The 25,616-nt window shown below is 37.2% G+C and overlaps 1 protein-coding gene across 5 annotated transcripts in view; it reads right to left on the bottom strand.

Moving 5' to 3' along the window:
* EPB41L4A (erythrocyte membrane protein band 4.1 like 4A) overlaps positions 1-25,616 on the bottom strand; it is a 211,479-nt gene that overhangs the window by 73,286 nt on the left and 112,577 nt on the right. For all 5 annotated transcript variants that reach the window (XR_001597196.2, XM_016147164.2, XM_016147196.2 and 2 more), the window contains 6 exons: positions 23,415-23,512; positions 22,167-22,287; positions 19,688-19,775; positions 17,397-17,485; positions 16,702-16,765; positions 1,311-1,402 (listed from right to left, as the gene is read on the bottom strand). Coding sequence is in view for 4 of the 5 variants with exons in the window: in XM_016147164.2 (XP_016002650.2) it covers positions 1,311-1,402; positions 16,702-16,765; positions 17,397-17,485; positions 19,688-19,775; positions 22,167-22,287; positions 23,415-23,512 (552 nt within the window). In the remaining variant the exon portion in view is untranslated. The remainder of the gene's footprint in view (positions 1-1,310; positions 1,403-16,701; positions 16,766-17,396; positions 17,486-19,687; positions 19,776-22,166; positions 22,288-23,414; positions 23,513-25,616) is intronic.

The raw sequence follows: 25,616 nt of genomic DNA, 5'->3' as shown, positions 1-25,616 counted from the left end.
TATGTAGAAAATATAACAGTGTGACTCAATTTTAATAGTGTAACAACACTTCAACGGTTAGTTATTCTATATGCTGGCAGAAAATAAAAATCAGTTATTTCAAGCTAATATTTGAAACAACCATACTTTAGATTTTTATATGTATAATATCAAAATACTCATACTTTCCAAAGACTATAATATATATTATTACCCTTGGAAGCTTTAGTTGTGAATCAGCTTACTTTCTCTATTTAAATCATCTTGGGAACTTTGCCACTATGCAGATTTACTCATTTCTAGGTTCTCATGATAGTTAATCATAGCTGATATGCTAGTTCACTCCCCTTTGCACACATACTCTAGTACTCCCCAGTCCAGGACAGCTTCGACAGAAACTTCCACGGGGAGCTCTGCAGCCCAGCTACACTGTCTCAGGCTCTCTGGGCCACATTTCTCTCCTCATACGAACTCTACGAAGGACACTGCCATTTTATGAGAATACCTGTCCAACAACATTCTATCTGGGGAAATTGGTCCATGACAATCAAATAGGAACAAAGAGAAGAATTAAGGGAGTTTTCAATTTAAAAACAAAAAAGTAAAGCTTAATGTATTACCTGATAAAATTTAGTTTTATTTTTATACCATAAGGATGCGAAACAAACAATCCAATGGTTAATTCTCTACCCTCATCTTGACCTCTCAGGAGCACAGCATACAAGGCAAGGTGCCAGCTCCGTATTCACCCAGATATTTTCCGCCCACATTTCCTGTTTTCCTACACACTCTCCTGGTTACTCCTTGTCATATGCCACAGCTGACTCTTCCTGTCCTTTAAATGCTGGGAGGGTCCCACAGCTCACTCCTTGGCTTTCTCCTTCTCTCACTTCTATTTTTCTGTAGGTGGCTTCGTCCAGTCCCCTTTTCTTTTAATACCTACTAAATTTACATGGCTAATCTTGGTCTTTCCAATAAGCCTTGTATGCCCAATTGCCTACCCATATCTCTACTTAGATAGCTAACAGGCATTTCAATTATAGTATGTCCACAGCAGAATACTTAATTTCCACCAATATCAAAACTGCATTTTACACAAAACAAACAAATTGTCCTTGACTTTTTCTTATAATATGAGCAAAGAAGATATCTATGTGTGTGTATTTATATATTTGTATTAATATCATCCAGAAAATTAGGTGGCTGGAAAAAAATAATAAAAGAGAAATACTTTTAAATTTCTACTTGTAACCAGAACAGAATCCTTGTTATAAAAGCAAATGCAATTTTCATTTATAAGCGCAATGAAGAAAATTTTCCCATTAACATACCTAAAAAATGTATGATGTTCTACACTACACTTCCAAAGATGCTTGCAAGCAGTTTTACTTCGAGCTTCAAAAAAGAATGAGGTTTCATTGCACTGAGAGAGAAAAAGAGAGAGAGAACATGAATTACTGACCACAACATTCTTCAGATGTCAGCCACCCTCTAGGTACCAAAAATCCAAATAAAGAGACAAATTACTGTTAACACATAACACAGAGATTAATTATCTCTGTGCAACTGTTTTTAGAGGTTTGCTTTAAAACCTTCAGCTAATTAAAATTACAAAACATAAGTTACAGGTAAATCTTGGTGCTGTTGACCTTTAGCACTTACTTCACCATCACCCATGACCCTGAATAACCAGGGTAATGGCACTAAGGTACCACAAACTCTTTGGCTATGAATGGGCACCAAATTAGGAAAAACACCGTAGAAATCAATGCACAGTAAAAAGGAGGTGCCCATAAATTCAGGTCTTAACTGTATTACTTTCAGGGATGTCCAGCCTACACCTAAACTGATATCTAAAGAATCTCAAGAGGGTCAGGGGAGGAATGATCAGCACAGCAAGTTAAATAATGTCTGATTTTGAATTTCTCCTTTCTGCACTGTTATTGGGTGAATTAAATTAAATGATACGACAGATGTAAAATGTCATACAATACGTATACAATAAATTTTAACTATTATTTTAATCCAGTGGTTACTTAATTATCTACATTTAATACATAAGAAACAAAGGCAATATTAGAGGTAATTCTAACTATGCAGAAGATACTATTTTTTTCAAGTGACTGAAGAGGAAATCAATCAAAATACAACATAAATACCAAAATAATAAAACACACGCTCTGTGAAGTTACATAATTGTTAATTTAGTTTCAAATAAAAACCAAGTTCATGTCTCGAATGCAGAAATGCCTCTGAAATGAGGTTTCTATGGATTCATAGACACAAAATTGTCAATGCAGAGGAATAATTAAAATGATTCCCCCCTCCCACTCCCCCGCAATGATACCACGCACCCTGCTACTTTTAACAAGGACAGAACATTTATAAGCATGAAATTTCTCCCATGTCCATCTGGAATGAGGTTGCCCAGTTTAGAATTTTATTTGTAAAAATGAAAGGATGTGATAAAAACAGAGCCAATATATTCATGTTACAACAAGGCAACCTGTAATTCCAAAACCCTGTGAGGTGGAAAAAAAAACTTAGGGCAATTCCCAGGTTTCAGCTTGGGAGCTGCTAAGTACTGAAATAGAGCAAGTGGGGGGAAATGGGACTTTGGATGATGAGAGAATGGACAGTAAGTTCAGACTTTTTTGATTTTGAGATGCCCACGGAATTGAGAACTAGTAGGCCAATAAACATGCAGGTATAGAGCTAAGGGGAAAGGTCATACCTGCTGACACAGATAATGTCACCAAGGATGTAAAAAGGATTGCTCAAGAAGAGAGCACAGAGTGGATAAAGGTGGAATTATAGCAGAGAGGCTCGTGAAAGTGGAGGGAGGGAGTTCAACACGGACCAGGAGGCAATGGTGTCGGGGAGGCTGGAAGGAGAGTCCAAATCTCAAGTGACCCAGAAAGGTCAAACAGGGTTTCAAGGGAGGTTACTGCATTTCACGGTAAGAAACATTCAGTGACTTTCGTGAAAGGAATCGAGATTACAAAATTAGAGACGAGGAAGAAAAGTCAATGAATTCAGAGAGTGCTTTCCTAGAAGGTAAAAGAAGCTGCGGGGGAGGGGTGGGAAAGGGTGTGCGGAGGAAATCACAGAAGATCCGTGGGGGCAGGGTGGGAAACCAAGCTTCCTGTCAGGAGATGGGAATGCTTAAAGGGAATTTTTTTTCTTTTACCTTTCTTTAATATATAGTACACACACACACACACACAGTACGAAGGCGGAAAGTTACCAAAGTGGATCCACAATGATAACTATATCTCCCTCCCAGCACTGTCTCCAATTCCCCTCCCAAAATATAACTACTATTCAGAGTTTCTTATATAAACAGATGGGTGTTTTTAAGGTCACTGAATTATCCAAAAATATAATGTACAGGTTGATTATTTCAAAATAATTTTACTTGTCATTGCATTGTTATGAGGATAGATGATTAACATAAAGTAAGTACAGAGAGGCTGTCCCTCCCCTCCCCCTCTACCACCTTCCTCAGCATTTGCTCCCTCTTCTCCCTGTGCCTCTCAGCGACTGAAGCGCCAAGTATGGCAGGGCCCACTGGGCATGATCACTGACAAGAAATGGTGACTGGTGACGACTGCTCTATGACACACACACTTTCACATTTTAGCAAGAGCATCCACAAAATCAGGTAGAATTTACATACCTAAATCAAATTTTTTAAAATGTTAATTACATGTAATCCAGATTTAGAAAAGTGAAAGAAAAACAAAAAATTATTCAATCTGAAAATTTAAAAAATCTTAAACTTTTCGTGGACTGATTTTCACTTCATTCTCCACATAAACATTTGTATTCTTTTGTTTTTCAGATAGAGACCTAATCACAGGATATCCAATTTTTAATACATTTTTTAAAAACTACCATCACTTACTGAAAGGAAAAAAGGTATCTAAGGTCCGACCAGAATTGGGTTTTCTCAAGGTTCTTTGGGTACAAATACATTAAAGGAACAAAAGAGGCTTCCACAGTCCTCTAATTACTTCTGCCATGTGCAAATAACAAGTATAAACTCATCCTCCATTTATACAGGGCTTTAACACCAGCTGCCTGTTTTTTAATCCCATTGTCAGCAGGATGGTCCAAATACCAAAAGGAAGGTTAACATAACTAAAAATGAAGCCAGGTATTCTGAATAAATTGTATTTTTGCACTTATGGTAACTACTGGCATGAATGTAACGGATGTAGTATTTTAAATGTTTTTCTTTCCAACACTCTCCTACCTACTAAACATTTTTTTAAACAGACATGGATAATTAGCACCTTCCCATTCATTCGTACAAAGATGAGCTGCTTAAGTTTATTCCAACCTACTACCTAAATATCTTATCCAAGAATCCAGTGCTTGCTTTTAGCAAAATTACTCAAACATCTTCATAGCTTTTGTCATTTCATGCCAGAAGCAAAGCTATGGTCTGAATCTACTTCTTTTTATTTTATAAACTAATCAAGCTTAAATCACCTGTAACACAGATATCATGTGGGGGCTCCATTGTGCTGTGGGTCCCTAGGTAAACTTGGCTCAAACTCTAATTCCACCATTTGTTAAGAATTCAGGACATGTATCATACAGATGAATTCCCAACCTAATTCTCTCTGGTCATCTCAGTCTCATTTCCCATTTTTGCTAGCTATGTTTCTCTTTGAGAGCTTGAAGAAATTAATCTACTTTAGCCTGGCTTCACCTAAGTATACTGAGATTACTGACAGGTCATGGAGGGGTTCACACTGCAAGCTATACAGCAGCTTACCCTTCTCAAGTCCGCTCTGACCCTCCTTGCCACACAAACAGCCCCTCTAGCTGTTTCATTCATTTGTCTTAAGAAACATCCACGAATGGACAGTCTGCCTTCCCCAGCCTCCCCAGACATCTTCTCAGTCCTATTGTTATACATTTGTCCCACCTCCACGGTCACTAGAAGTAACCTAAGGTACACTGGATAGGTCAAATATTTAAGAGGAAAAGAGATTAGTACTTCTAACAATAGTAAAAGGTAATCGTTATAAATAACTGGAAAAGCCTACAGCAAGTAAGTTGCCTATCAATGATCTGCAGAGAAGCTAAAAGTGTGAAGATTATAGGTCTAAAGTACTGGGGGATTTTTTTTTAAAAAAACATTCAATCTCTACAGGATTTACATGTACTTGGTAATTGTTAACTTATGTTAGGCACTAGAGGGAAAAAAAACCCAAAATCACTAGAGGGCTGATGGCAAATGACTAAAATAATTACTAATAAAGCAAAGTAGAACAAGAGGTGGAAGTGAAAACGTTTATTCTTCAACTGAAAATAGATACTAAAGAGGTATCACGAAATTCTAAATGTTTTGAAAATTTTTATCTTTAAAAATAGTGAGATTGAATGATTGAATTTTTAAAAATTGAACGATGTTTGTATATGTGAGAGAGGAGGCACAATGTTTATGTTAATGACTTTCCCCATATTTCCTACTGCTCACTCTTCTAGGCATCCTGAGTTTAAATTCAGATAAAGAATTCAAAGTGACCACCGCAACAAAAAATTTGCTGATCTTGTGATTAGTTAGAATGAAAAGTCAGAAGGGAATTTTAAAATATTGAGTAAAATATCTTATTCTTTCAAACTTTTTCTTTACTGCTTAATAAACAGTGTTTCTTACAGAATTAATGTCTTGTGATATTGGCAAAAAAAATAAGAGTTCTATAGTCAGATAAGTTTGGGAAACACTGGGTTAAATACTCAGATCTTTTTTTAAATTAAATTTATTGGGCGACATTTGTTAATAACATAAGTTCCAATTCTATAATATATCATCTATATATACGGCATTGTATGGTCGCCACCCAAACTCTAGTCTGTTTCCTTTATCGCCATATATTTGACCCCTTTACCGTCTTCATCCTCCCCAGTCCCCTTCCCCTGTTGTCTATGAGTTTCTTTCATTTTGTTTGTCTGTTTGCTGCTTTCTGTTTTATATCCCACGAATGAGTGAAATCATATGGTTCTTGTCCTTTTCCATCTGACTTACTTCACTTAGCATGATACTCTAAAGATCCATCCATGAAGCTACAAATGGCAGTATTTCATCTTTTCTTGTGGCTGAATATACTCAGATCTTTAATGTGTTAATGTGCACTGTGAATCTCCAAGAGACGGTTAGGTAGTTGGTGTTTCCTTGATTTATATGAACGGAGAACTTATTTCAAGGAAGTGGTTTTTCAGTACTCTGGTTTAAAAAATATTGTAATACACATAAACACCCCCCTCCCTCAAACACATAGACACACACACTTGCACTCACACACACTAGTCTTTTTTTAATTCTCTTTGAAATGCATTTAATATGGTTTGTATTAAAAATCACTGTGCATTTCAGCAGAACACACCGAGAATAAAATTAATTTCTATTCCTGCATATATGTTATAGTTCACAATGAAAGAACAAAAACAGCAAAAATATTCCAGTACTCTTTTGTCAGCTGTGTGGGTTATATTTCAAAATACATACTAAATGTGAAAAGCTTTTCACCTTCTATAGATGAATAACTGATAGCTTGATGAATAATTATATATAACTCTAGTTCATTGAAACATAAATTATAGAGTTAGAAAGGATGTGTTAGATTGTTGCTTCTTTTTCCTTTTCCTCCAAAAATTCAAAAAAAAAATACAAGCCCAAATATTAGAGAATATTTATATCAAGTTTCAGTAAACTTTGAAAACTATTATATTGAGCTTATTCTGCTTCCTATTTGAAAAAATTCATAGATACAAACCCAAAATTTCAGATATTTTATGTTTATTATTATTGTTTTCACTCTCTCTTTTCCTCATCTACTCTTTAGAGAACTGTACGTCAACATATCTCTTACACTTACAGATTTGAGTTTTTAGTAGTAATTCATCATTATTTCCAGTTTACAAATGTTAAAAACAATAACAAATGTTATTTAAGCTTGTTAAAATGAAGGCATATCTAATAACATCTATTGATACCCTTAGTTAAAAAAATATATATTTTATAGCACAATTCAAAAATTTCTTCCAAATGGCCTATGTATTTTAATTATTGAGAAAGTCAACAAACACACTAGTAAGTAAAACAAAGGTAAATCCATGAGCCTGAAAGACCTGGGCGCCCCCTTCTTGCCTTGGCATAAGCTATTCACTAACCGAGACTCATCAAGAACAAGGTGCTCCCCAAGTCCCTTTCTGTACAAAACTTCAGCACTCTAAGAAGCATGAGGCCAAGACAGGTCCAGTTCAGAGACATGTACCAGGTGCCTATTATATGTCCAACTTTGGAGTTGGTGCTTTCAACCACACAACAATGCTATAAGACAGGTACTGTCATCCTCACTTTAAGGAAATGTAGGTTAAATGTTGTTCAGGTAAGTGACAGACCTAGACTTAAACCATGCTATTTGACCACATGTCTAGTATTTCATCGCTGAACCTGAACGAGTCCAAACCAAACTGTCATGTGGCATAAAGATCCAAATATTACTAACAAAGCCATACTTATGAACGCTTGGGGGAAAATATTACATCTATCATCCCAGGTACACTCACATATTGTAAGTGTAAATATGAAATGCCACAAAGACTTTGGATGCAGATTGGGGGCAGGGCGAACATGGCAATAACTAACAAAACTGCATATGACCTTACCCTTTGCCCAAGCATTCCCACTTCTGGGGATTTACCCCAAAGATACCCCTCCAACAATATAAAAACAGATATGCACAAAGTTATACTGATTGAATGAAAATTTATAATTGAAAACTACTTAAATGTCCCAACATAAACGATTACTTGAATAAACTATGGTACATACATTCAAAGGAGTACTATGCAACTGCACAAAAGAATAAGAAAGCTCTTGATCAACTGACAGAGATTTCCAGGAGGTATTACTGAGTGAAAGAAAAAGATAGTGCAAACACATATAAAGTATGCTACCTTTTAGGCAAGGAAGAAGGAAAAAAATGTAAATATGCTTATCTTTACAAATAGAAAAATGAGGAAGATGAATCATAAAACACTAAAGTTGATTACCTAAAAGGAAGGGTGGGCGGGGGAGGGGGACCAGATTTCAGGAATAAGGGAGTTAGTGATACTTCTCTGAGAGTACCTTTTTGTATAGTTTTACTTTGGGAAGCATGCCAATTTTCAGCATCTTCAGAAAATAAAACCAAATAAATAAAGATATGAAGGCAGGACTTATAACTTAAAGCAAACTAAAACAAGTAAACCTAACTAGATCTCAAATAAATACCATAACCACAGTGATAGGGAAGATGAGAAGGAAGCCAACCCAATTAAATTTTGAACATGGTATTTGAATATATCCTTTCAGTCTTGGCAAGATGGTATATGTGAGTGAAACTGGAAGCCAGTATCAATTTTGGTGGTTTGGCCAAAGCAATTCTGGAACTATGAGATGTATTTCAGAAGTGAGCAAAAAAGTAAACGTGTTATTGCTATTGGGGGCCAAGGTTCTCAAGGCCAGAGAAGGGACGTACAAATTCAAACTGAGAAAAGGCAGAAAGAATCTTGTGGAGATGGGTGGAAATTAGAGGGATGGTATGACTCATGATTTCTAAAATATGCATAAGCATGTTTACATGCACAGGTATGTATGTATATACGTATATGTGTATGTATGTGTATATGCATGTATATATTCTCTAGCTTTGTCCACAGAACAAGCCAAGAAAAGTCACCCCAGTAGCAATGACTGCACCTAACACCCAGATCTTGACCTTTTCCTACTTAAAGGAACTAGGGCTCTTTGGAGAAATGGTTGATAACAGGGTGGGTACATGATATACCTGCAACATCATATTGTACCAAAATGAAAAAAAGTGACAAAAAACATACAGGGGCAGGTCAAAAGGCACAGAAGCCAGATTAAAAGGGCACACACAGATCAGGTATGATAATGTATTATAAACCACTGGCGGGGGGGTGTTGGGGACAGAAATAAGTCCATATAAATATCTGATTGAGAATGTGGAGTGAGAGAGCTAGAAAATCAGTATTTTGCAAGCATCATAGTAAAAGATCAGATAGAGCAAGAAGCCTCAATAAATGCTAGGTGTACAGGGAAATTTTGAAGGGAAGCAGGGTATTTGCATTGAATTAAAGTATACCTCCAGAGATTACTTATTAGTTGCAAAAGAGAAAAAAAAACAAACAAACCGTAATTATACAGTGGAAAATTGGACCACACCATGACTGAGTGGTCAAACTCAACCAAGGAAAGACAGATGGTCATCATGCCTCGCCAGATGTGATGCTCTGAGAGGACAATCTCACCTATGCCGCTTTCCAGCTGCAAACACAGAACCTCAGCCTAATCACAAGGAGACAACAGACAAACATGAAACAAGAAGCTTTCTATTTTTAAAAAGTGGAGCAGAACCATATTCTTCAAAACATGTCAATGTCATAAAAAACAAAAATGCTATGAAAATGTACCATATTAAAGGAGGCTAATTAGAGTCTATCCTGGAGAGGGAAAATGCTACAAAGAACATTATTAGGTCAACCAACAAAATTGAAATATAGAAAGTAGATGATAGAAGTATTATATCAACATAAACTTATTAACTTGATAATAATACATCAGAGAACATCCCTATTCTTAGGAAATACACACTGAAGTTTTTAGAGACATACGGCAAGTGACACTCTCAAATCTTTCAGAATTGTGTGTTTGTGTGTGTGTGTGTGAGAGAGAGAGTAAGATAACAAATGAAAAAGGAAATGAAGTTAAATGTTAACAATAACAGGTGACCATGTTTTTTGTAATATTTTAATTTTTGTGACTTTGTAGATTTGAAATTATTCAAATAAAAATATTTTTAAAAAATCTATCGTTCCATTTAAAATGTGAAAGGAGCCCTAGAGCATGTAAGTGAGACCTCTTGGCCTTGCTGAGAAACAGTGACAACTCCTGGCCATCTTCACTTCCCATGTACTCTTCCCAAAGCAGGCCCAAGAGTTCGGCCAAGTGGGTCTCATTACTCACGGCCAGAGTTGCCAGGAATCTTTTGGTTCTACATCCTGTCACGCTGGGTAAGTTTAGCTGAGGTTAGCTGCATGATGCATTATACATAAAAGTAATCACAGCTTCCTTTTTTCATTTTTTTCATGTATTCAACAAATGTGCTTAGTATATGCCAACTTCTGGGCCCACTGCTGGGGACTATATTCTCTCTCTGTTGATGAAACCAAGAAATTTGGGTATGATCCAAAACTCTTCCCTATTTTTCACAAAAACATTCCATCTGCTACTAATCAGAGGCAATTTTACCTCCAAAATGCCTCCCAAATCTGCCCTCTTCTCTCCATCCTTGTTGTGACTGAGTTGATCAGTCGGCAGTCTCCTAACTTGTCTGCCTTTGTTCTCACTTCCATGTTCCACACCTGTAGCCAGTGCTCCTTCTGAAATGTAAATCTGATCACAGTGGATGAAACCCAGGGCTTAATGTATCACCTAGTTTCCCCATGAGTCCTAAAGTCTAACAGCCAGTGTCAAGACTGAGCACATGCATACAGGTAAGTGAGGCCTTCTACCAAGAAAGGCAAGACTGAATGAGTGCACTGGGACCATCTCACTTCCCTCAGGCCTCCTGCTTCCATCACCAGGGTGGATAGGCAGGCATGGAAAACCAACCCTCGCTCTCTTCTGACATTCACAGTCTCTCTACCTTCACCTTGAACCCACTGGGCCAATCTCATTATGCTCCCCTATCTTTGATCATGTCAGTCACCCCCAAGCAATGCTCAGCATATTCCCTCATTTGTCCCCTTCTCACTGCTACCAACTTCTGAAGCTCTTCCTTTTTGCCTTCCGGAATCCATGACTTATCATCGGAAAAGTCCCCTAGCTCCTCAATCCATTCTTGTACATGGCCTTCACCCTCTGTGCCAGTAGAAACCTGACTCTCCCTGAAGACACTGTCTTGACTGTAGCCCTCTCGAGTGGTGGCTGTGCCTTTGGTCCCGGCCATTCTCATATCGCTGCACCTGAAATGGATGGAGAATCCCCCTTGCTCCCCATTGCTACTTGCAGACCATTCTCTTTCTTTCCCCTGAAACTCACAGTTTGGACTCTCATCAGATTATATCACCTGCCATTTCTATGGAGGTTGTCATCCTTAAAGTCATCTCCCTCACACATTGATGCTCCTGCAAGCACTGTCTTTCTCTCTAAGACTACTCGTTTGTAAATTATTAGAAATTTCAATATATAAATAATAGAAACGATCCCTCCAACAACCGGACACCTCAGTTCCCTGACCTTCTCTCCTCCAACGATGTTGTCCTCCTCCCTATCCCAGCCACTTGCTCTCATGCTCAGAATTCTGGAGCAGCAGCATTTCTCAGCTTCAGCACTATTGACATTTGTGCGAGACCACTGTGGGCCAATTTACAACATATTGTAAAATACTCAACAGTATATCCAACCCCTTACACGCCAGATGCCAGTAACATCCCCTTCCCACTCGGCACTACGACAACAAAAATGCCTCTAGGTGTTGCCAAATATTCCAGGAGTGGGGGACAGTGGGTGAGCGCCAACTGCCCCCAGGTGAGAACCACTGCTCTATGACTTTCCACTTACAATAACTGAAGCCCCTCCATAATCTCAAGGCCTAGCACCTCACTTCCTGACTACCACCCTCTCTCCAGCTCACACCCACCCCCAACAATATTTCACCACCAGCAGGACCTCCACCCACAGATCTGACCATACTTTCATTGTCCTTGCTCACCTCCTTATCCAATTTCAAGTCCATGAGAGACTCACTGGAGTCCCTTGCCCTCCTCTCTCTTCATACCATTCTCTTGACAAAATCGACTCTCTACCTGCTTCATGCCACTGAACATGGCTGCAGAAAAGCACACCATGAGTGGGCTTACTTTAAATTCATGACCCTCCATACTTCCAAGCTATCATATGATGTCATCGAACCACATGTCCCTTATCTATTTTCTCTCCAAAATTATTATTGCATTTCTCCTTCTTCCCAACACATTCTCCCCAACTGCAGCCTCAGCCAATGGCCTTACTATCTAGCTCCCTCAAAATAAAAAGCAGAACGGGCATAAGAGAACTACCAACCTACTCTAATCTATATTTCTATGCTCTGTCTTCCTGCTTGTTAACCACAGACGCTAACCAGGCTGCCCTCTAAAATCAGTCCCTCCATTTATACATCGGATGTCATCCCCTATCATCCACTCAAGGAATATCACTCCAGCAAATTCTCTTTCTGTCCTATGTCATCACGTCATCAAGTTTTCACCATGTGTTGAACCATTCTCAACAAAGTATAAATGTGCTAGTATTTCCTCCAACTTTAAAAACAAAACAAAACAAAACAAAACAATACACCGCCTCTTGACCTGCTCCCCCTGCCAGCTATCTTCTATTTGTTCCTCTTTGTGCCAAACTCCTTAAAAGATTTGTCTGCACTCATCATCTTCAATTCCTCTCTCATTACTTCTTTTGCTTTTTTATTAATATGCATTGATTTAGGTATTCATTCTCCTATAATGGACTTCTAGGTTATTATTATCATTTATGACTTTCACATACGTGCTGCAGTGAACACACATATCTCTGTATTCTCTAAGGTATCCGGACCTAAGCGTAAAATTGCTAGGTTACATCTTGATCTTCGATCCACCAAAATTGGTCTTATCAATGACTTTCTACGTTTCAGTGTTCAATTCTCAGCACTTATCTTATTTGACATATCAGCATTATTGACACTTACTTAATACATGATTTTCACTGGCAAAGTTGAAAACGATTAGTGTTCTTTCTACCTGCTTCTCTATCTACCTCCTTTGCGGGTTCTTCTTCCTCTCTTCTCTATACTCATTCTCCTAGTGATCTCACAGTCTCATGACTTTTAATACCAAGATAAGTCACTGATTCTCAAATTTGAATATCCTGCTTAGACTTTGGTCTCAAAGGCCAGACTCACCTCTCACTTATTAAACGTCTCCACTTAGATATCTAGCAGACATCTCAAACTCAACATGCTAAAAACTAGACCTTCCTAAGTCTGCTCTAATCATCGTCTTCTCCACCTCACTTGATGGTAGCTCTATTCTTCCTGGTTCATCAGTCAAACACCTGTAAGTCGCCAGGGCTCTATCTCATACCTCCCCATATCCATGAAACCATATGGCTAAATCCAGAGTCCAACAGCTTCTCAGCACTTTGAGAAGTGGCTCACTGGTCTGAGCCACTATCATCCCTCCCCTGGAGTTTTGAAATAAGCATTGGTCATTGAATGAGTGAACAAACAACCTTTGCTCTCAAGGCATTCAGTGAAAATCAACCATTTGATAACAGACTTTTAAAAAATTTAAACCCCTGGTAAATAAGCACATATTCATAAAACCAAGAGGTAATACCTAAGTGGCAGAACAAAGTGGCATTTTAATTAAAATCACAAACCAATCAAGGATGCCTGATATTGCTAGATCACTTAACGTTCCTCTAGAATTTCTATAAAATATGAAACATAAATAACAGAAATGAGGGAATAAATTGTTTTTATTTGTTAGTGATATATACCTCTACAAATTTATAAGAATCAAATTTAGAGCTCTTGGCTAGAACTCAAGAATTCAGCAAAACGGCCAAATTTGAGATAAACATAAAATTCTGTACCTTTTCCTTCTACCAGCAAAAAACAATTATAAGATATAATAGAAGGAAAAAATTGATCCACAATATTAAAAAAAGAAGTAAAACCCATAAAAAGTAAAACATTTTCAAACACTGTGCAGGCACATAATGAATGAATATAATAAAGGAAAAATGTTTATGATGAAAACCTATGTATAAAACCACATAAAAGATGATGTATATATCTGTATATACATATATTATATGTTCACTCTAACAGGATAAAATCTGAAAGGGATGTACCTAAATAATAATCATTTCCTCTGAATTTTATGTTAATAGGTAATTTTATTTCTCTTTATAAAATTTCTTCTTCATAGTAAATTCCCGGATTTTTCTATAATCACTGTGTAAGATCTTTTCACTAAAAGTTTTCATTTTCTGTAAGGTATTAAACCACAGTGCCTATTTTGAAGCTTAAATAATGCATAAAAGTATTTATAATAATTAGCTTCTGACCCTGTCAGAGGGATAAATTTTCATAAAACCAGTATTTAGTTTCAGATAACCATTTGTTGCATTGTCAAAAATGAATCACTGAACTCGTTAAGGTTATATCTGAGAAAGATGAGATTGTTATTTGTGGATGCAAGAAATATATGACTAGGTAAACAGTACATGTTAATGTGTTATCAGTATTTATTAAGATTTGTTAATGTGTCATGTTGGACACAGTTCACATTAAAATGTAGAATCAGAAAGTGTTAGTGATATAGTGTGCCACAAGGAAAATCTTTTATCTGTAGGACTTTGCTTTCTTTTGGAAACTGAATATTTGAATTTGACCTCCATAGCACTGAACATACAAAGTTGAGTCTCTCTGACCCAACCAGCCAACCAGAAAACCAGCAGAATAGGAATTTTAACCATTTTTCAAGCTGATGTGATGATTATTGTTCCAGGTGATAGGTTTCAGGGGACTTTTCTATTTAATCTATGATTATGGTTAGGCATCCATAATATCAACTTAATTCCGCCATTATGTAAATCACTACCTTACAGAGAGGCACCCTGGTAGAAAAAGAAGAAAGACTCCACAAAGCAAGAATGCTCAGGAAATGAGTTGCTTTGGTTAAATTAATGTGCTATTTAATTTTTTTAGAATTCCTCTGAGTCAATCCCGAGTTATGTGACCTGCTTTGCCACTGTACTAAAGATCACTGACACTAGGCTTAAATGACTCAGGAGTGTGCAGGGTCTCAGTCTATACCCAAACATTCATTTCTTCTCAAAGCCACAGAAGGGCCTGGCACTGAGTCGAGCGCATGAGAAAACAGGGCATATCATAGAGGCTGCCATTAAAAAAATAACATGATGATAATAGTTTTGTTATTGTGTTCACTTGATTAGAAAGAATTCTAAGAAGTTGAAAATTCAAATTGGTTGAGAATTTATCAAATATTTATCCCAAGGCAGTATAAGACATTTTAAGTCACTGCAATTATAAGAGAAAAGAAATACACCAAAGAACCTTACTCACAAATTAATTTAGATATAAGGGAGAAAATAAATAATAGCAATGCTTCCATGAAGTCTTACCATTTTATCATATTCTTATTAAAAACTTGAAACATTATTAGTGATGTATCAAACAGACATTACTCATTGTGCTATTAAGTCATGTAAAACCAGTGGCAAGATAAGGAGAAATTGGCATAACCTTACTATCTAGTAATTCTACTTTTTGGATTATTTAAATTCAATCTTATACTAGCACATCATTTAAGTTGGATGCATCTAATCAAGAGTTGAAGAAAAGTGGATTTTCTTCAAATTATACTGTTAAGAACTACTCTGAGGTTTCGGGATATTATTCCTTTAAAAATCTGGAATTTCCCCCCCCTTACAAGTTAAAATCATTTTAAAATCCGATTTTAATTTTATCAATAAATGGCAGCATGTCACAGTTCAAGGAGGATCACTGTATTTTTTTCTAGAAGAACAAACAGTAGTATCAGGTTTTGGGATTTGGCAATACATAATCTCAGCAGAGAAGTTCATTGATCGTCCGGCGGATATTTACTGAGTACCTGCTATATGTAAACTACTACGCCAGAAGCATGTTCCAGCTGCAGCTGCAGCCACTTTTCCTGTGTCTCAACTTGTAGATGCATAAACACAGATTTCATTTACCTCTTTTTTACAACAAATATCTCATCAATTCAATGCCACTCACTTAGGTTTTTGTTCTGCATAAAGTTAGTAAGTATCAAAGAGACAGAAGGGTGGATTCTGCTACATCGTATTTTCACCCATTTATCCCATAAATGTTGATTATAGTCATCCCACTTCAAGGGAGTACTATTTTTACAGGTAGCTTAAAAGGAAGCTTTAGCATCCTTGCCTTCTTTTGCCCAGTTTCCTAAAAGCTACCTGTCAAGGCATGAAAGCACCTCCAGGCTCTGACGAATACTGTGCCCATTACTCGAGCAGTCCTGGGGGACACTGCCAAGGTGCAGAGCGAGGGCCAGCACTTTTGCACCCCTATCTTACATTCTCCCTTTAAAGGTCCAGAATCTCCCTTTTAGTTTATCTGCCATGCCCAGCAGGGGAGGAGCAGAAGCGTGACTGCCTAGGTTATTTAGCTTACTTTGGGACAAAATTAGGACACTTCTTATTCTGCATGCAGGTACACACAGATTGTAGAAATCCTTCTGATTGTACAAATCCCACCTTCACAGACAGTACTGAAGAGCAAATGCACAATGGTAAATTATAATAACAACAATCACCTGCTATTCTCTCCTCTGCCCTAGAAAGCTTTATTTCCTTTTGCTAAAACTAAAATGACATTTCTCCATTACCAGCTCATTCATGTCTACTCAATTCCCTGTCCCTTCTTTAAGAAGTTATGCACATGAGTCAATTAACTGGTTTCCATGTGTTTGCAACTGAAGAAAACATGGAAGTTCTATTTCACAATGTCTTTTAGCTAGCAACGAGGCGGCAAGATTTCCCCCTTCTCAGGTAAACTGAGCGCTACTTACATCTTTTCCCAGTACTCTGAGTTCAAATTGTGTCTCCTTGAAGTGAACCTTTGTAATCCGAGGCCTGAAGGGGCAGGAGGAAAAAAAAAAAAAAAAAAACAGATGGTGGTGGTGTTACTGTTTTTAAAATTAACCCTTCAGAAATTCAGAAAAGTGTCAGTGGAAAAAGACTGATTCACAGTGGCTCCTTTATACACTGCTGCAGTAATTGCAGAGTTCCCCTGTGTATCTTCTGCTTTTGGACACCTTCCTAAACAAAACTCCATCCTCATTCTCCTCTGCTTCTCCGGTAAATGCAGACAAGCCTGGAATCCCCAAGGCCCTCGCAGTGCTGCTTCCCAGACACGGTGTGGTGCCATGAGAGTCTCACTCTCTCTCAGATTTTTCCCCACTTAGACTTAGAACACAGAGAAATCATAGGCCCACAACCCAGCAGCACGCACTGGGACAGGTATGAAATCTGACTATACACAGTTTCCATAAACAAGAGTCCAGAATCACAGTACCTGACATTTACAGAGAAAATATTTTAAGATGCGTTGGAACAGACCTTATACCCAATTTCACTCATATTTATCAATCACTGGAAATATAGCTGTTTTCTTTTTTTCAACCCTTTCATTGACACCTAAGTCCCATAAGCCCAATATACAGTGTATAACTTTAATTCAACCCTGCCCTCAATTTATACTTACCAGAAATACTTCCCCACTTGCTTTTTATTCTTGTAAACAACAACACCAACTGGAGTTAATCCTAAGAAATATTCAGATTTGTTTTCTCCCTGCAAAAACAACCATATACTTATAACTATGAATTAATTCATATAAATGCTCTTGGTCAAACTGTAATTGGCCACACAAACATAACTTGTCGCTTTAATACTGGATCTAGTTTTTGGAAGATATCGGCTTAAAAAGCTAGCTAAGCTATGATGGTAGCTAATTTGTTGTTCATTTTTTTCAAAGTTTTTAAGAAAATTTTCTTAGTGCATTCATACTTGTAACTTCGGTTATTAAAAGAACCTAGACTACCAATCAGGCCACTGACCGACTCACCCTGTGTTGTTTCTACAGTGGTGTGCAACCCTTACTGCACATTAATTGGAATCACCCATTCAGCCTACAATGCTAATGCCCGGATGCTATCAAAACCAGCTAAATCAGAATCTGGAACAAAGGGGCCCACACAGCAAAAACACATAAATGCTCCAGGTGCTTCTCCTGAGCAGCCAGGGACTGAGAACTTCTATCAAGAGTCTCCTCTATCATGGGTCCCTTTCCAAGGGTTCATCTTGATCTTTCTCTCTGGTATGGACAATCATGAGACCTGGTTCATCATCGCCCACCTCTGAAAGTTCAGGCAGGCACCTGAAGACATTTACTTGGATTTTCTGAGGTCTCTGTCTTACTCCTTCCCACTTCCACTTGTGATTTTAAGACTGCTCAAAAATTTTAAAATACAATCTCTTCTGGTAAAAACTGGACACTCTTAATTTCCAGACAATGATAAATTTCAATTAAGAAAATGGAATTGGTGAAATGAAAAAGTTACAGAGTGGGTACCAAGAACATGCACAGAACTGCCTGTTTATGTTCATCTTATTTCTACTCTCAGGTCAAGTAACAGACTGCAAAGTCATATTCCCAAAGACCATAAAATAACTCATAAGTTTTGGAAGAATTCCAGCCGCTGCCCACTTCCAGTTCTAAAAATTCAATCTTAAAGGAACGTATAGAAGATTCTAATGAATCTAGTTCATTTACCATAAATTCCACGGCCCACAAAAAAGTGTTTGTGAATTGGGATAAACATAACACAAATGCGGAAATATTTTGACTCTCTCTTTATATATTTCCTATTGAAAAAAAAAAAAAAAACCTGAAAACCTAACAAGATTAATGTGGTAAGAAGGAAAAAAGATAGCTATTCCACAACATTTCAGAAGTGTTCTTAAAGACAGTTTAGAGCATTTAACGAGCTGATGATCTGATGAGACTGAAATCTACCAGGGTACTACTACTACTTCCCCCAGCTATGTAACTTTTATTACACATTAGTGGTATACCCAGAAATGGACCTAACTCTTTACTAATAATACGATTTCTTGTTTTAGGAAACTCTGATAAGCCAAAGACACACAAAATGAATACATGAATGAGTTATTTGCATTACAGTAAGTTTTATCAGAGTTCTTTAAAAATTGAGTCCCGTAATCCAATTGACAAACACCCTATATATAATCTTTAGCAATTCATTTCATATAAAGAATAAGGTACCTAGCTCCTTTTCTCAAATAATTAAATCTGAGTATTGCTAACTAAACTCTTAACATAAAAGGCACATTTCAATCTCACTGGAATCGAATAATCAATTAGTAACCTTAGAGAAGTGGCTCAAAGGTTAAGACCTAGACCCAGAACACTTGACACAGATTCAGTATAACTGCTCAATGACTATGTTCAGCAAGTTTCTGTCATCCACTGAAGAAAATCTGCAAAAACATTTCTATTAATGCAGTGGTAAGAACTACAATAGGCAATAACCATAATATTGACAGAGCCTGCAGAACCACCAATAGTTGCATAAAGTCAACTTTACCTGGCAAATGATTTGATAAATGTTTTTTCAGCCATAAAATCTATTTTTGGAAAACCCTCCTGTTTTCCGTCTAATACAATCAATTACAGGCCAATTTTAAATTGTTTTGACATTTAGCTAAGCCCTTTGGAGCTGTTATCCAGATTGTGTTTTCAAGCCCAGTTAATTGTTTTCTACACATGGAAATAAAATCACAGACTTTTATGTAAAACTCATTAGGGTTTTAATCCATGCAAGAGATTCGTTGTGTTCAAAAAACACAGATGAAAAAGTATCAACTGCTCACTAAATAACAGGACTGCAGCTTTCCTTTGGGAGTTTCAGTGACACTTGAAGAAAAATGTCATCAGCTTAAAATATTTTGTGTTAATTAAATGTCACTCACGTAGACGGGATGAAGATCAACGCCATACATCTCCAGGGATTTGGCAGTCCTCAAGTAATTCAGCTCTGCTTCAGAAGGAGCCTGACCCCTACATCCAGCATAAAAACAAAGAGCCTTCCTTTACTGATAGCGATGGCTCCTAACAGGGAATGTAAACCATCTTCACTATATTCACTGTAAAAATAAATAATCCTTTGTGCTAATGCAAATGTAAGTCTTTATATTTCAAGATGCCCCTTGCTTACTTTGTGACCAAATTTTATACTCTGAAGTGATACTCATGTTAAGTTAATTTCATTTACCGAATGCATTTTTGCTCATTATAGCCAATCCCAATGTCCTAGCATATATTAAAAATTCTCAGTTTAAGAAACCCCCGAAGAGATTAAGCAGCACTCAGGTTTAAAAAGCATACCCCTGACACAGAGTAAAACATCTCCATGCACCAGCGGCTAGCTCTCCGTCAGGAGGAAAAAGGCAGGAGAGCAGTGGTGGGTGGGAAGAAGAGAATGGACTCCCCCGCACCCCCAACTCATTGGCCTCTCCTGAGCACAGCAGTTTGGAAACACATAGTTAGTATTTAGAAATTGTAAAAAATACTTGTCATTTTCTTAATACAAAGTACAGAAATCCACCTAAAATCTTCACTGGCAATAATACACAGAAAACAGCATTCATTCCTAATGAGGGTGAGCATCTGCCAGGGAGCTCCACGCGCGCGCGCGTGTGTGTGTGTGTAAAAAGATTTTTTATGGTTAACAAAAGAAGCTGTGAATTTTTGAAAATTAAGAAATCCTGCTTTAATGTATTCCTATGTTTCATATTACCTTGGAAACCCCAGTAATAAATCATATTTTTTAAATCTATAAAAAATGTTCATCACAAATTAGATACAAGAAAGCTACCAAACCTTGATCAAGCTTTATTCTCTTTTAAGTAACAGTCACATTGTCAACATCATCACATAAAACATGTAAGGCCCTTTACCCAACGCTCCTTGATAATTTCAAAATATAATTGTGCTTTGAAACTCCTAGAATTATTAGTCTCGAAATGTGTCAAACATAATGTAATAACAGGCACTTTCTTAGCATCCACTTCAGCGAAACCATAAAATGAAGGGCTCTATAATCAGCCCGGAGAAAATTCTGGTACACACTAATACAAGATGGAGAGTCTGCCTTCTCTGACTGCAATTCAGGAACTGACTTCTGTGACTACTCACTGAAACAGATCCTTCAGGCAAACATTTTTTGTTGACCATATTAATTCTACACTTTTTTTTCTTAACAATACTAGATCTGAAACCAAGCAAGTTCAAGAGAGTGTTACATAAGAAGGCAATAAAGCAAAGTTAATCAGTATAGAAATTTTAACTAAAATAACTACAATTAAATTATAACTTCAATGCTGCAGGCCATTAATTGAAAATCCTACTTGGGGCGGGTATATTCTCAGAAGTGCATGTGGTGGTGTTAACACAACATCCTCCAGGGCTCCACACCAGTCTCATCGTGATTTCCCGATTCATTACTACAGACTGACCAGGACTTTGCGTATAACTGTGAAGAACTTACAAACTTAATGACATAGCAAATCCAAAATACATTGAGGCTTTTGTGGTTATAAAATACATTTATAGCTAAAAAATAAATCTCACAAGGTACTGGTGACTAAAAAGTAGGCTGCAAAATACAGTACACACAGAATGACTCCAATTATGTAAAATCATACATACGTAAATCTATATGTAATAAATTTCCTCGATGGGAAATTATGCATAGAGAGAGGTTTGAAAGGCCAATAACCAAAAATATCTTGACTTTAGGTAATGGGAGTTACTCTCTCCTTTATATTTATAATTGTTTTGAGTTTCTATGAGCATTTTATTGTTAAGTGCAGTAAAAATCTTAAAAAGAATGACAGACTGTTTCAGAAAAGGGTGAGAAATTTATTCTATAAACTTTTCTTAAGCCTGCTAATAGCAAATGATGATGATTGATGTAATATATTATCTTTTTTCCAGCTTTATTGAGATATAATTGACATAAAATCTTGTGTAAGTTTAAGGTGCACAATGTGTTGACTTGATACATTTATATATTGCAAAATGACTACCACCATAGCTAGCTAATACCTCCATCTTATCACATAATTACCATTTCTTTTTTGTGGTGAGAAAATTTAAGATCTACTCTCTTAGCTATTTTCAAATATATAGATGGACCTTGAGGGCATTACACTAAGTGAAATAAATTAAGGAAAGACAAACACTGCATGATATCAGTTGTGTGTGGAATCTAAAGAAGTCGACCTCATAGAAACAGAGAATGAAATGATAGTTACCAGGGGCTGGTCGCGAGGGTGGGAGACATGGAGGAGATGTTGGTCAAAGAGTATAAACTTCCAAATATAAAATGACATTCTGGGCACCTAACGTACAACATGTTGATTACAGTTATTAAAAAGTGATCCTCACATTAGAGTTTTATGAATTCTTTCTATGGCTTCTTCAAGTTCTTCCTTCTGATCAGGAACAAACCGGTACTCTGACACATATCCCGCAGTATGCTTATATGGGTCATAATCTCCAAGTTCAGCTAAAAAATAAAAAAAGTTTAATTTTTCCATTTTAGGAAAATATTCCTAAAAATGCAAGAGTAAAAATATCTCTATAATGCTCAAACATTTTCTTCAAATGCCTTATTAATAAATTCATATATAACTAATTTAGTAAAAAACAAGTCTGATGAGCATATATGAATGGTATAAACAAAATCATAATAAAAACACAAGTTCTGTAGTTTTACTTTCTGAAAGACTATAATTATCATTTTCATTTCGATTTTTCTTATCAATTTATATACCAAAAAAAATGTTGTAAACAGAATTTAGATACATATATTGGAAATACTAGATGTGAAAAACAACCATGAATCCAATATATCCTCTCACACAATGACACTAAGAAATAGAGCACATGATTCAAAATATATTTGCCCCAAATAATGGTCACAGAAATATAACACAATGCTGCACGAAACCCCCACCACAGTTTATACAAAGAAGTAAAAGAAAAGCAGAAAGCTCACTATGTTATGCTTCAAAATTCTCCCTCCAGCCCAACCCAGTTCGTCTACATGACATGTTTCCTAGGATATTTTTCCTAGAATGTTTCTGATCTGCAAGAGACACAAAGACAAGAATGTGCTATCCAGCCTCACTGCCCCCAGCCTCTGCCCCCGTCTCCAAAACAACAATGCAACCTGGAACTGCCCCACATGGTCATCATATTGATGCCAACAGGTGAAGTGCAATAAGTGCCGAACGTGTGCCTCACTGCAGTGGCGTTGGCACCTGACCCCGTGGAGTCTTGACCACAAGGGCCTGGAAGCAATGTGATCTCTGTATCATACCTTCAGGGGATCGATGAACTCAGGTAGAAGGTAGAAGAGAACAGATTTTCAGACCTTCCGCTTAATCAAGAATCAATGCTATTCCTGTGACTAAAACTGCATTGGACCTACTATAAGGAATATATAACTGGCATCGTTCTTACCTCTCCCTGAAGGGACACTGACTAAAACTTGAATTCTGACTAAATTCATTTTTTTTTTAACAATATGATATTTGATAAGAAAAATTTTAGTACACAAACTTACTTAAAAAGAAAAATTCAATTATTTTTCTCACACATCTGACACAAATTTACTTAAGTGGAACCTACCCTGGATGGCATATGCTCCCAGCTGAGCAGCAGTGCTGACAGGGCAGGGCAGCCGGCCCTGAAGGACATCTTGCTTCACCTGCAAGAAAAACTGATATCTAAAAGAGAAATGGAAAGAAGAGATTAATGATACCTTACGCTACCCAGACCTGAAGTTTCAGAGCCTGAGATTCAGGTAACAACCAATCACCTTTAATGAAAATAAAGTACTTTCTGCTCTTTTGTGAAGGGACTGTTTGGGAACAGACTCTTTAAAAACACATTCGACAGAGGCAATACAGGGTAGTGGCTAAAAAACGCAGGCTCTCAAGTTAGACTGGCTGGACTGCACGCCAGCTCCATCACTCTCTAGCCTGTCACCTTGGTCTGTGGCTGAACCTCTCTAACAGCCAGTCTCCTCGCCTGGAAAACCGGGCAGTGAAGTATCTACACTACATAAGGCTGATGTGGAGGTTACATATAAGCTATTCTTACCATTCTCATTACTGCTATTGCCACTACTATGACGTCATAATCTTAATGAGAGAACAAATCACAAGGACCCAACTTATATGACATGTGTTAGCTGCAGGGTCTAAAATCACAGATACAGGACAAAAATTCCATCAAGCCTCCCACTTAAAGGCCCTGCCCATTATCTGCAGCTTTACTCATTCCATTCACCTGAACAAAACTTGTTATAATAGTGCCACCCACTTTTCTAAGCATTGTAAATATAGTAACTCATTCTAAGTATTTTACATATAACTTATGCAAAATTTTAAAATGAGGTCAGTACTTTTATAATCTCCATTGTGCAGATGAAGAAACATACACAAAGAGATGAAGTAACTTGTCCAAGATTTCGCAACTAGTCAAGTAGCAGAGCCAGACTGGAATCTGAGAAATCTGATCCTAGATCTCTCTTAATAGGGTGCTATATAACTTGGCTAGTTTCCCATCCCCCACTCACCCTACCACTCACCTTTGTGTCAGTGGAGTGAGAGAGACCAGATGTTTATGAACCAATCTAATGAACTACCAACATGACCCCAGGCCAACACTACTAACTTACTATTATTCTCTCTCCCTCTCTCCCTCTCTTTCTCCTCCCAACCCCCGCCCCAACCCCTTTTTCTCTCCCACCTCCACATTTCAGGCTATCTTTTGTGATTTCTCTTTCTTTGCAAGGTGACTCTTCATGTCATCGAGAAGAGCAGAAAAAAGCAAAGGAAATGATTTATAACAATCGGCTGTGATAAATTTCTCTTCTCTAAATGCTCACAACCAAAGCTCTCTTTGAGGGAATCTGAATGTTAGAGGCTACTCTGATTATTTCTAAAAGACTGATACCCCCTTTGATTACACCCACAGGCTTAAGTGAAAATCTGCTTAACAGCCTGTGTTTCCGCACAGCCCATTTCAGTAAATGACACCACAGTTGTCCAGACATCCAAGTAAAAGAAGTCTAAGAATAATGCACAACCCTTGGCACCCACATGCTATCAATAAATCTGGTAGTTTTGGGAATCCATACATTTCTCTCCATCTTCTAGTTCAGGTCACTCGCTACCCACTGGATTTCTAAACCTTCACTGCTCTGTCATTATTCATACTTATCTCTCTTCCAAACTATTTACCTTCCTGAAAGGTAAGTAGGATTCTTAACAGGTAAATAAGACACACCTCTCTCTTGATTAAAACAGATAAACCAACAAACCAACCAACAAACCAACCCTTAAACGACTTCCCTTTGTCTTCAGAATAAAGTTCAAGATCCTTAAGATAGGCTATAAGACTTACTTCTTGAGCCAAATTTCTTGCTATTAACCAATGACTACCCACTACCACCACTCCCTACCTTGCATTTGCATTTCTGGCCCGACTTCAAAACTTTCTTTCCCTGAATGAATGCTAGCTAGTCCTGGATATCAAATCTATTTCATTGTAATCATCTATGCTCCTCTTGAAGAGTGACATTAGCAGAAATTAAATGCAAAAGCTTATAAACTGAAGAGACATTTCACTAGAAGTACCAATGCTTGCTGGAAACGCATTTAGCTACTCTCTCTCTTTCCCTACTGTAACTTGGAATTTCTTTTCCTGAAGAGTATTTTTTTTTTTTTTAGGAAATGGGTCACAGATGCATATTTGTCTTGCTCTATTAAGACTTTTATAACATCTGACTGGATAGTTAAATCCTTTGCCAAATACAGAAACTGA

The sequence above is a fragment of the Rousettus aegyptiacus genome, unplaced genomic scaffold, assembly GCF_014176215.1.
Source record: "Rousettus aegyptiacus isolate mRouAeg1 unplaced genomic scaffold, mRouAeg1.p scaffold_m13_p_8, whole genome shotgun sequence".
Taxonomy (NCBI): domain Eukaryota; kingdom Metazoa; phylum Chordata; class Mammalia; order Chiroptera; family Pteropodidae; genus Rousettus; species Rousettus aegyptiacus.
Note: the sequence above shows the minus strand (reverse complement) of the source record. Positions and strands in the feature narration are given on the sequence as shown.